The sequence below is a fragment of the Mustela nigripes genome, chromosome 14, assembly GCF_022355385.1.
Source record: "Mustela nigripes isolate SB6536 chromosome 14, MUSNIG.SB6536, whole genome shotgun sequence".
NCBI classification, from domain to species: domain Eukaryota; kingdom Metazoa; phylum Chordata; class Mammalia; order Carnivora; family Mustelidae; genus Mustela; species Mustela nigripes.
The window spans coordinates 33,356,502-33,369,245 of record NC_081570.1 but is presented as its reverse complement, the minus strand read 5'-3'; the positions used below and the strand labels follow the sequence as shown (position 1 = coordinate 33,369,245).

At 43.5% G+C, this 12,744-nt stretch overlaps 1 protein-coding gene across 1 annotated transcript in view; it reads right to left on the bottom strand.

The window, feature by feature from the left end:
• Positions 1 to 405: 405 nt before the first annotated feature.
• The window catches only part of CFAP57 (cilia and flagella associated protein 57), a 69,786-nt gene continuing 57,447 nt past the window's right edge, over positions 406 to 12,744 (bottom strand). The window contains exons 22-23 of the mRNA XM_059374411.1: positions 10,622 to 10,754; positions 406 to 754 (exon numbers count right to left, since the gene is read on the bottom strand). Coding sequence (XP_059230394.1) covers positions 540 to 754; positions 10,622 to 10,754 — 348 coding nt within the window. The 3' untranslated portion in view covers positions 406 to 539. The remainder of the gene's footprint in view (positions 755 to 10,621; positions 10,755 to 12,744) is intronic.

Below are 12,744 nucleotides of genomic sequence, written 5' to 3'. Positions count from 1 at the left end.
CCAAGAGCCTGGTTCGGAGTGACATCTGTTCTAGCCCACCTGCCGGGCACAATGATGTCACGGTTTGTTGTCTCTGTGGTTAAATCAGTCAGGGGGTGCCGGAATCACCTAGAGGGCAGAGGACATACTGGGTACACACTAGTCTGAGGGGGATGAGCTGGCACCTGTGACAGGGTATAGGCAGCCGCACCCTGGAGGCCCAGAAAGAGTAGACGGGCAGCAGGAAGCTGGGCCCAAGTCTACTGTGTTGGTCTCCACAGTGACAGGCAGCCCTGTGCCTGGACAGGGATAAGTAGCAATGGCTTTGGACAAGCTGGAGCCGCCCCTGCAAGTCCTCAGGATACCTTCTTTCCCTCACCCCTCCCTGGCTCCCTGGGTAAACAGAGAGTTGGACATGGTTGCTGGCAAATATCTTTATTCTGCCCAGGGGCAGGACAAAGAGGTTGGTGTGGCCAGTGCCACAGGTACTGGAGGGACAGTACAGGGTTGGCCTGAGGGCAGGGGCACAGGGGCATCAGCAGATGGCTCACCAGAGGGGATCAGTTGGTTTGTACCTCAGTGTCCACTTCTGACTGGACAAGGGAAGGAAGCCGAATTCCAGCAAGGGGGTGGAAGCCCGGCACCTGCTCTTGCTCTTGGATCTGGTCTCTGAGGCGCTGGATTTCTAGGCGTTGCATTTCGATGATTCTCCCGGTTTCTTCTTGCTCATTCAGTCTCATGGTGGGTGCGATTCCAGGCATGTCCTCGCTGGACACTGGAAGGCACAGAGCAGGACTTCTGTGGGCCTGTTACTAGACAGCTGTGAGGTCTTTGAAACCAACTTACCCCTCTTCTTCCCTACTGTCCCCTGATTTATTGAGCTCCTCATAATCCCAGATGCTAGGGGCAGAGACAGGCCCTCTCACTGTCTGGCAGAGATGGAAGAATGAAGTGACACTTTCTCCAGAGTGAGAAAGCTTGTGTCCTGAGCCCCCCAGGCCCTTCCAGCGGACTCTGCTCATTCCCCCGCGCCCCACTCCCCAAGCAGGGTGGTGTTCTCCTGCTGACCTAGGTCGGCTTCCAAAGCCCCCCGTCCTCCTCCTCACAAAAGACCCCTGCTCCAGGAGGCAGACCCCTCTTTAACCCTCCTGGACTGGCAACTCACTCATGCCTTGAGGACCTTCCCCAGACTCCATTCTCCTGTCTCAGGAGCTGCCATCATCCCACGCAATGCCAGTGTCCACGACAGTCCATGGCTCATCCCATTCCCTAGACCCCACAGGCTGAACGCTCACCATTTATGTTCTTGGCCTCCATGCCATGTTGGCACCCGTTCTGTGGGTTCCCCTTCCTCAGCAGGCCTAAGACCCCACACCTTCAAATCTCTACCGTAGTAACCCATCCTCCCATTCCCACCTCTCTCACTGCCTTCAAGATTTCTGCTCTTTGACGGAGCATAGATTTCTTCTTTCTGGACAGTTCCGTTTTTTACCCACCAAATAGGTTCCTTTTAGATTCACTACCTTTTCTGTCCAGTTAGGCTCACTGTGGGTCTCTCTGCCATTTTCTTGACAGCACCCTCGAGGTTCTAGATGCCTAGTCTCCCTGCCCCGTGTGCTCTGCACAGCCTGAACCTGAGATCATCCAACCACCCATTCCCATCTGGCCTGTTGTGTGCTACCTATGAGATTCAAATTCTCAGTTTCCAGCCCCAGACGAACTTCCTGCCTGTAGTCAGCAAATTCTCATTGCCCCACTCCGGCTATGCTTCTGAACTTTGACCTGTCCTCTAACTCCTCACCCTCTTTAAAGAAAATTATGGTCATATATAACATAAAATTTACCATCTCACCACTTGGAAGTATAGAGTTTGGTAGCATTGAGTTCATTTACATTGTTGTATAATCATTCTCCAGAACTCTAGCAAGCAGTCTCATGCCTCTGTTCTGCTTTCTGGCTCTAAGAACACAATGCTCTAGGAACTTCGGACAAGTAGAATCACACAGTGTATGTTTTTTTGTGTGTCTGGCTTATTTCACATAGCCTGATGTCCTCAGGGTTCATCTGTGTTGCAACGTGTGTCAAAATCATTTCTCTTTCAGGCTGAAGGATATTTTATTGCGTGTATATATTACATTGTTTTATCCCTTCATCCAATGATAGACATTGGGTTGCTTCTGCCTTTAGGCCACTGAGAATAATGTTGCTATCACCATGGGGTTACAAATAACCTGCTGTCAGTTCTTTTGGGTATATACCCAGAAGTGGTTTCTAGGTCATATGGTAATTCTGTTTTCAATGTTTTAAGAAACTGCCATGTTGTGTGGCTGCGCCATTTTACGTGCCAACCAACAGTGCGCTAAGGTTCCCATTTCTCCAGATCCTCACCAATGCTTCTCCATTGGTTTGTTTTGAGAGCCGCTATCCTAAAACATGTGAGGTGGCATCTCATCATGGTTTTGTTTTGTTTTTTGAAAGTTCAGGTTTTCTCTTCTTTTCTTTTTTTTTTTCAAAGATTTTACCATTTATTTCCATTTATTTGACAGAGAGAGGGAGAGAGCACAGGCAGGGGGAGCAGTAGAAGGAGAGGGAGAAGCAGGCTCCCACTGAGCAAGGAGCCCAACATGGGACTCCATCCCAGGACTCTGGGTTCATGACCTGAGCTGAAGGCAGCTGCTTAACTGCCTGAGCCACCCAGGCGCTCCTCATCGTGCTTTTGATTTCATTTCCCTGATGATGAGTGATGTTGAGCATCTTTTCATGTGCTTCTTGGCTATTTGTGCATCTTCTTTGGAGAAATGTCTATTCAAGTCCTTTGCCCATGTTTCAACCTGGTTGTTTTGTTATTGCTGTTGAGTTGCAGGAGTTCATTACATATTCTGGCCATAACTCCTTACCACATGTGTGATTTGCAAATATTTTCTCCCATCCCAAGGGTGCCCTTTGACTCTGCTGATTGTGTCCATTGATACATGTGAGTTTAAATTTTTATGTAGTTACTTTTTCTTTTGTGGCTTGTGTTTTTGGTGTCACATCCAAGAAAGCATTGCCAAATCCATCTTCTCCCCAACTCTTCACAGATGACATTGACATCTACTTTGCTGACAGTCTGTGTCTCCAGCTCCCAGTCAAGCTCCTCTCAGCAGAAGAGGGGTCTCTTTCCTACTCACTGCTAACTCTTCCCTGCACCTCAGAAGTTAACTCTAGAAAAGAATCCATGTTGGAACACAGTATTGCAAGGAGCAAGTTGTCAGCAATGCCCAGAGGCCAGCCTTGCCTTACGCTTGTAACTGGTCTGAAGATGGAGCCAGCATTAAGAGTGCTTGACTCATCCCATTCTTCCTGAGAGAAATCTAGACCATTCTCTTCTTGCTTTTGCTCCTCAACTCTTTTTTTGGCAATATCTAGGCTCTTGATCTTTTAGTATTTCTTCTTTTTCTAGCTCTTGACGCTTCCTCCTCCTGCTGCTACAGGTTGCCCCTGATAACCATCCTTTTGGTCAAGCTGTGGCCTGGCCCTGGGGAGAGCAGCACCCTTGGGGAGGGACAGCATACCCAAACCAACAAGCCCAAGCACCTGTGTCACTTGCCTCTGCCTAGTTTCGGTTTGCCTCTCCACCTGCTTCCTTAGCTATTTCCTCTTTCCTGGTTACCAGCATAGTTTTTGGACTAAACTTTGTGCCCTCCCCATTGGCTTTCATACTTAGTTATTATCTTGTTGCCCAGAGAGATCCAACCTGTGTTTGTGAAGCCACAGTCCTGGAGATATGTACCAGACTGAGCTCTGCCCTGCCACTGGCCATACCATCCTCTCTTTGTCCCAGTGCTTCACCAGGTGCTGTAAGGGTCTTGATGCAGATTGTAGCTTTAAGCTCCTCTAGGTTCTGCAATCACTGGGTGATGTCAGTGAACCTCAGAGGTTTGGCAGTGAGAGGTAATGGATAAGGAGTATCCTAATTGGCATGGGGAGGGGGAATCAGACACTGCAGGGTTATAAGACAGCTCAGGGTTGACACAGCTGCTGGCTGGTGGCTGGCCTCCGGAAGCAGTTGTCTCCTGAAATATCCCTGGCCTGGGTGACATTGTCCATTAATGTTCCCAGGGGTGCAGCTTTGTCTCCTGAGAGCAGTTCATGTGGGCCCAATGTTTCCCCCTCTGTCTCCTTCCTTGGTCTGTGAGCTTCTTGAGGGCATGGGCTGGGCTTATCCTGTTTCTTCTCCTCACTCCCCAATTCTCTCACATTCTTTGATAGTGAACTGCCTGCTCATCAGAGTTTGGTTCCGTCTTACGGAGTCCCCCTTTGATGGTCCTTCTTCATGTGCCGTGGGTGTGTAAACCCTCCTGTCCTTTTCCTCCATGATTGGGTCAAGTCAGTGCTCTCCTCCTGGCCCCGTTCCCCACCTTGCTCCTCATATCCCCTGTGTCCTCTTAGTCCATGCTCTGCTCTGATCCTGCCATCTACCAAAAGCTGGGCAGTCTCCTCTCAGCACCCTGCCTGCAAGCTTCTTTTGGGAGATTAAGTTCTGATTTTAAATGATGGCAAATAAGAATGTGACTACTAATACATTTGCATTTATTTCTACTGTTTTATTTGCATTTATGTTGGTGTCACTTTTTTCCTTTTCTTTTTTGGCCTTTTCAAAATTTAGGGGGTTTTCCCCTTTACTGGTTTATTTATTTATTTTTTTAAAAGATTGTATTTATTTATTTGACAGAGAGAAATCACAAGTAGATGGAGAGGCAGGCAGAGAGAGAGAGGGAAGCAGGCTCCCCACTGAGCAGAGAGCCTGATGCGGGACCCGATCCCAGGACACTGAGATCACTACCCGAGCCGAAGGCAGCGGCTTAAACCACTGAGCCACCCAGGCGCCCCCTCTTTACTGGTTTATAAGGTATACATACTCTTTCTTTTTTAATAGTTATCCTCAAAAGTTTAAGAAGCATATTTAACTTAAAGTCCAAGACTTAAAGTCCAACTTTACCTTCTTGCAAAACAATACAAGACTTAGAATGCTTTAGCTTTGATCCCCCTGGTTAAATGCTCAGTATTTTAGTTCTGTCTTGGTATTGTGATCCACAATTTAGACATTGTTAGTATTGTTTTATACAGTTGTCAGACTTCCCTCTGGAATAATTTTTCTTCCTGACATGTATTCTGTGACAGCTCCTTTAATGAGGTTTTGTTGGTGACAAATTCTGGTTTTGTTTGTAAAAAAATTTTTTTCTCGAGTTTCACCAGTTACATAACTCCAGGGGACAGTTATTACCTCTTAGCACTTTGAAGACTCTATTTCAGAATTTCTACGTGGTTTACACTGCTGCTCTTGGGAAGTCAGGTATCTGTTGAATTGTTACTCCTTTAAACGCAGTCTCTCTGTTCTCTGGCTGCTTTTAACATCTCTGTCTTTGGTTTTCTGCAGACCAGGTATAGATTTCTTTTTATTTATCCAGCTTGAGCTCCCCCGGGCTTCCTGGACCTCACGATTGGCATCTTTCATCAATTCCGAAAAACTTCCAGCTATTCTTTATCATAATGTCTCCTCTCCTCATTCTCTCTTTCTCAGACTTCAGTTAGACGTAAGCTGGGTTATCCTATCCCATCTTCTTTGTTTCTTATTACACCTTTGTCCCTTTGGGCTACAGTCTGGGTAATTTCTTCATTCCTTCAGTTCAAAAGTCTCCTTTCAGATACCTTTAACCCATTGTTCAGTCTGTCCATTGAGACTAATTTGCAACCTATAGTTTTCATTTCTAGGAGTGTTTTTGGCTCTTTTTCCAAATCTACCTAGTCAATTTTGGGAAACTCTTATTTTGTCTTATTTCCAAGTTTCTATTTCTTTTTTTTTTATTTTTAAAATTTTATTTATTTATTTGACAGACAGTGATCACAAGTAGGCAGAGAGGCAGGCAGAGAGAGAGAGAGAGAGGAGAAAGCAGGCTCCCTGTGGATCAGAGAGCCCGATGTGGGACTCGATCCCAGAACCCCAAGATCATGACCCGAGCTGAAGGCAGAGGCTTAACCAACTGAGCCACCCAGGCGCCCCTCAAGTTTCTATTTCTTTAAATATATTAAATATTCTTATTTTAATAATCCTACTATCCACGATCTTTTTGATTTTATCCTGTAGATTGATGTTTTTGTCATGTTTCACTCGTGGTGATTTATTTCCTCCTATATTTAGTGATTTTTTGATTGTGAGCTCATGTTCCTTAAAACGTTATCTATAGGAATTCCTTGACAACCGTGTTTAAAATGTATTCTTCCTTAGCAAATCTGCATTTGCTTCTGCTTGGGACCTGGACACACTGCCAGTGAAACTAAATCTTCAGCCAAGGTTGCTTTGAGCCACAAATTAAGTGTAAATTCTGGACTTAAACCTGCCCGAGTATGGACTTTGGTTAGACGTTCTCAGGGAGAGATCTTTTCTCTTGTGTTTTCTTTCCTTCATCCAGAGTCAAGAATGACAGATATTTATCTCACCTATCTCCCTCTGTAAGGTAGATTTCCTCCTCTAGTTAGCATATAGTTTTCCAATTCATTCTGTATTGATCTGACTCCATTTCTTCCTTCTTCATTCCTTTCCTTCCTTCCTTTTCCTATCTACATATTCACCAACACTTACAGGGTTTGTTGATGTTGTTGTTATTTGATGATAGTGATCATAATGGCTCCAGGTCATGATCGCAGGGTCATGAGATTGAGCCCTGTTCTGGACTCCATGCTGGCATAGAGCCTGCTTAAGATTCTCTCTCTCTCCCTCTGCTCCTCCCCTTCTGCTTGTGCACACGCATGTGCATTCTTTCTCAAAACAAACAAAAACTGCATATTTCTATTGAGTATCTTTTCATATGCTTATTAGACATTTGTGTATTTTCTTTGGTTAAGTGTCTGCGCAAGTCTTCTCTTCACCAAAAAACTTTTTTTGGTTGTTGGCGAGTTGTAGGAGTTTTTTATTTATTCCGGATCTCAGTCGCTTATCAGACATATGACTTGCAAATATTTTTCTCCCATTGTATGGATTGTTTTTTCACTCTTACTGAAAGTGTTCTTTGATACATGAAAGTTTTAAATTTTGATGTAGTCTAGTTTTTTTTCCTTTTGTTGCCTGTGCTTTTGATGTCATATCTAAGAAATCATTACCATATCCAAAGTCATAAAGCTTTTTTCCTATATTTCTTCTATGAGTTTTATAGTTTTAGCTCTGACATTTAGGTCCTTGGTCTATTTTAAGTTAATTTTTGTATATGATGTAAGGTAAGGGTCTGACTTCATTCTTTTATATGTGGGTATAGTTTTCCCAGCACCATTTGCTGAAAATATTGTCCTTTCCCCATTGAGTGATATTGGCACCTATGTTGAAAATCATTTGACAATATATGTGAAGGTTTATTTCTGGGCTCTCTACCCAATCCCGCCGCTCTGTATGTCTGTCTTTATGCCAGTACCACACTGTTTTGATTACTATAGCTTTGCAGTAAATTTTGAAATCAGGAAGTGTGTGAAATTAGAATGTGACACCTCTAATTTTGTTCTTCTTTTCCAAGACTGTTTTGGCTATTTGGGATATCTTGAGATTCCACGTGATTTTTGGAATAGATTTTCTATTTCTGTAAAAAAAATAATTGAATTGAGATTTTTGACAGGGATTGTACTGTTAGTACAAACATAAGATGTCTTCCCATTTATTGATGTTTTAATTTTTTTCAACAACGTTTTATAATTTTCAATGTATACGTTTTTTTGCCGGCATATTTAAGTTTATTCCTGAGTATTTGTTCTTTTTGATTTATTATAAATGCAATTATTTTCTTAATTCCATTTTTGCTCATTGTTAGTGTATAAAAATGCAACTGATTTTCTGTTGATTTTGTATCCTGCAATTGGGATTTTTGATCTTTTGCATGAAACCTCCCCCATGCTCTTTAGAAGTTTGTAGATTTTCCTTTGTTCTCTGGTCTTTGGGAATTTCATTCATGATCCATCTATTTTTAGCCATTGTATTGGCTACAATGTAGATTGAACAGCTTCTAAAGACCTTCCCTTGTTTTTAGCCCCATCTTCACCCCTACCTCCTGATATATGTGCTTCAGCTAATTCCTGAACCTTGAGGGGGTTCTGTGATGTACATTAGGTTTCTTCTAGATTCCCCACTTCTGGCCTAGGAGTCTCTAAAGTCAGTTACTACTTATCTTTCCGTTTCCCAGCTTTCAATATTTTGTGTCTCTTTCTTTGTTTTCTTTGTTCTGAAGGTTTATTTATGTCATTTTAGCAGGTTTCTAATTAGCCATCTTTATTTGGAAGTTCTAATTATATGGTTTTAATAATTGAAAAACATGCAGGTCTGTCTATTAGATCTGTTAATTGTTTTGTGAATGAAAACTTAATATAAATGCTGCTAAAATTAAAATAGTGGTTTGGGGATGGCAACCTGTCCTGTTCAGATAAAGACTTTTTTTTTAAGATTTGTTTATTTTACAGGGCAGTGGAGGGGGGTGCAGAGGGAGACAATCTCAGGCTGAGCCTAGAGACCAACACAGGGCTCTATCTCATGACTCTGAGATCATGATCTGAGCTGAATCAGGAGTTGGATGCTTAACTGACTGAGCTACCCAGGCACCCCCAGATAAAAACTTTTTAAAAACCAACTGAATTGGTCAATCTTATACAACTTAAGGATATATATTTTGAGCTAACTGGTCTTCGTGGCCCCATGTTCAAAATTAGAAGTCAGACTTAGGTTCTTCATGATCAAAGCAGACAGTTGGAGTATCTGTCAACTGTTACAAATGAAATCTTCCTTGAGTAAAACTATAGCACACAAATGATCCGATGTTGGGTTTGTTTTAAAATAATCCATATTGATGGGAGAGGAAATAACTGGGGTTATGGATACTGATGAAGCAAGAGAGACAGCAAGCAAGATTCCCTATTCATTGAAGTCAGGGAATAGATTCATGGGAATTCATTAGACTTTTCTTCCATTTTTTAAATATACCTGACAGTTTCAACAATAGTAATAAGAAGAACTTGGCTATATCATAGAGTATCCTGAGGAGGTCTCAGCTGATTATTTGCTGGGACACTTGAGCATATTTGAAACATTTTTTAAAGGGAGGCTTTGCAGTTGTTCACAGGCACATCTACACTTCCCCTGCATCTCCAAGAAGTCAGGTATCTCAATCTTTCTAACACTCACTGTGCTCTTTTTAAAATTTTTAAATTTTTTTTTTAAATTTTATTTATTTATTTGACAGACAGATCACTAGCATGCAGAAAGAGAGGGGGGAAGCAGGCTCCCTGCTGAGCAGAGAGCCCATGTGGGGCTTGATCCCAGGACCCTGAGACCATGACCTGAGCCAAAGGCAGGGGCTTAATCCACTGAGCCACCCAGGCATCCCACATACTGTGCTCTTGTGTCAGGTCTTTAGACCTAATATTGTCACTACTTAGAGTTCCCTCTTGCATCAACTCCTTGACTCTAATGAAAAGGGTACAATTATACATATAATTGTATTGTGCTGTCACAATTATATGTATAATTTTGTAATAGTTTAAGAGTCCCAACAAATTACAGAGACTTCCTGTGTATACTTCAGTCACCTTCTCCCAATGAAAACCTCTTAAGTGACCATTAGCACATGAGACGACTGTGAAAGACTGTGAAAGACTCAATCCACGGCCAATGGCAGGTTTCCATTCATCAAGGCTTCTAAGCTCTATTCCTGAATGTAAACCACCAGAAAACAATATACTCAAACCACACTGACTTAATTTTCCATGGAAATGCCTTATACTCTCCATCTTTATTGACTGTCCAGATACGAAATGGATACCTGAAGAATGTTTTTTAATAGTCTGAAGACATACAGTTAAAGGCTGTCCACTGTGTGATTTAACAGCCCTTTCATAAGGATCCATGTGTTAAGTTTCTTACAAAATTTAGAACCAGGGAAAGGTTTGTTTCCCTAGGAAAAAAAGCCTCCAAACCTTCTTTTTGCCATAAATGAGGACTATGTAAACTATTGTGTTTTTCTGTTTCTTTTTTTGCCTTGGCTGTCAGAAATTCAGAAGAACTGTAGGATATAATCGCAGTAACTAACTCATTTACTATTTCAATGTCATTCTTTCTCCCTTTCCATTTGAATATTTCTAATCTTTCTTTTTGTCTTTATTTTAATTGCACGGGTCTACAATCCCTTATCCTCAATCCTAAAGTGCCAAAAGCTCTAAAAATGTAAAGTATTTTAAAATTTATGAAGTTCAGTGTGAATATTCATGTCTCACTACAGAAATACAAATGTGTTTGATTTCAGGACCCTGCCTCAGACTCCTCTAGGGATGTTATGTAATATGCAGTATATAGTACGCTCTTTCTAAAATCAGAAAGATTCTGAATTCTGAAACTATAGCTAATGCCAAGGATTTTGGTCCCGCACATGTTTGCATGTGGCAAGTGCCTCACAGATCCTTTGGATAGCAGGTGTACAGCATGGAGACGTTCCCAGAAGACCATGGGGTAGATGTGACCTGAGACAGAAAGAATCGGGAAAGGTAGCCTTGGAAGACAAAGGGAGACTTCCTTGTGGCTGCCATTGGCTTCTTGATCCCAGTGCTCAGCCCCTTTGGCCACTGGTGATATTACCTGTCTCTGGAACATCTTGTGGTCGAAGTTTCTTGGTCAGTTTCAGAGCTGCTTCGAGGTCATAGACTTGGGAGCGGGTGAACTTGAGCTCCCTGCGGAGCTCATTAATTTCCTTGATCAGGGAGACATTTTCCTGTAGAAAAGAAGAGAGAATGAGTATGGATGGATGAGTGATCAGTGGGCACAGGGACTGCCCTGGCCTAGGGCTGAGGCCGTGTGAAACAGACAGGATTGGGCCTGCACCCAGATTCCTCTGCTGGGTACGAGTCCTAATCCTAGCTCATGGATCAGCCTCTTGAGGCACCAGCTGATTTGCCTTCAGGTGGACTCTGGCAACACAAGCTACAGATAGAGTGTACCAGTCCCAAGCATCCAGACCCTTTCCAGCATCAACAACAATGCTTTTCTAAGTATTCCATATGAATTGAATGTTACTACAATAATCTTATGAGGAAATTCTATTTTAATCACAATCTTATAGTAGAGGAAACTGAGGCATAGAGAGGTTATGTCACTTGTCCAGATTACATAAACAGCAAGTGGCAGAATCACTCTGACAGTCCGGCTCCAGAGCTCTGAGCTCTTAGGTGCTGTGCTATATTTTATTCACTTTTCCCCCATTTATTTGTTGAACCTACCTTTATATGGTATCTGGTATGGCCCTGGGATACAGACAGAAATGAGAAATGGTTTCTGCCCTTAGCAGCATATTGTTTAGTGAGGAGCACAGAAAATAAATAAATAATGAACATTTGCTATACTCATTGACAGTTCACTTCTCCTATTTTTGTTTGACAAATATCCATCCATCCATTCACCCTTCCATCCATTCACCCTTCCGTCCATCCATCCGTCCATCCATCCATCTATCCATCCATCCGTCCAATACTTACTTGAGTACTTACTATGGACCAGGCACTGTGCTAATCCTGAGGAATATCGAAAGTAAGACCTGGCCTCTGCCCTTGAATAGGTGAGGGTTTAGTGGGGGATCTGGCTGTAACTGAGCATGGTGGTCACCTTGCTGTCGTGGAGGGGTGGAGCACAGAGGAAAGGCACTTAGCCCTGCCTGAATGACCAGGGGGCATTCCTAGGAACTGGTCCCTGGGCTGAGGCTGCAAGGAGTTACTACGGAAAAGGGGAAAGGGGTGTGTGGGGGGGGGTCACATACAACCGGAACAGCAAGAAAAAGGCACGGAAATAAGACATGGCTGGCGTGGGCAGGACTTGCAGCTGTTCTATATCGCCGGACACAAAGTGCGGGGGGGGGGGGGCATGGGGGGGGCTCTGCACCTGGAACCAAGCAGTCACTTCTGTCTTCCCTTCCCACACCTTAAATCTCTGCTTTCCTTCTCACACTCAGCCTGAGGGCACTGAGGGTGCCTCCGTGAAGGTGTCCCTGTCACCATGGGTCTAGAGAAGGACTGGTTAGTGTATTCTGTTTGGCTTGTCCCCAAGCACACATGAGACTGCTTCTCATGTGACAATGCAAACGAATCACCTAAGGATCCTGCTTAATGTGGCTTCTGACTCAGTCAGCCTGGGGCTGGTCCTGGGATTCTGCATTTTGAACTGGCTCCTAAGAGATGCTGCCGCCAGCATGAGGGCCAGACCTTCCGTGGGGAGCAAAGTCCTCGAGGGTCAGAGTACCAAAAAAAGGGCAAATGCAGGCCGAATCTCCATAAAACATATCTGTGCCACGGACTGCCACCACTCGGGACACTTCCCATAGTGGGAAGCATGGAGTCGGTCCAGAGAACAGGGTGATCCCAAGCACTATAGTCCATGAGGCATGACAACCACTTCTCTGTTGGGGGGATATGCCCGCAGAGCCCAAGCGCCTGGAGACATCCTGACATATTCTTTCCCTCCGGAGCCTCTTTATCTGAGCCTGTCAGATATACTTTCAGGTTTTTAGTATATCACTTAATTTCAGCATTCATTAAAAAAAAAATTCTCTCAGACGCCATGCCCAATTATTGCTGATCCCTTGTTTTCAGGCTGGGCTTTGTGCTTTTTTCCCTACAAAGTCAGCAGATTTCTCCGGCTGATCTTTCTCTTTTAAGCAACCCAGGCCTTAGTGATGAATCTCCCACATTTCCTTTCCAGATGCTCTCCAACAA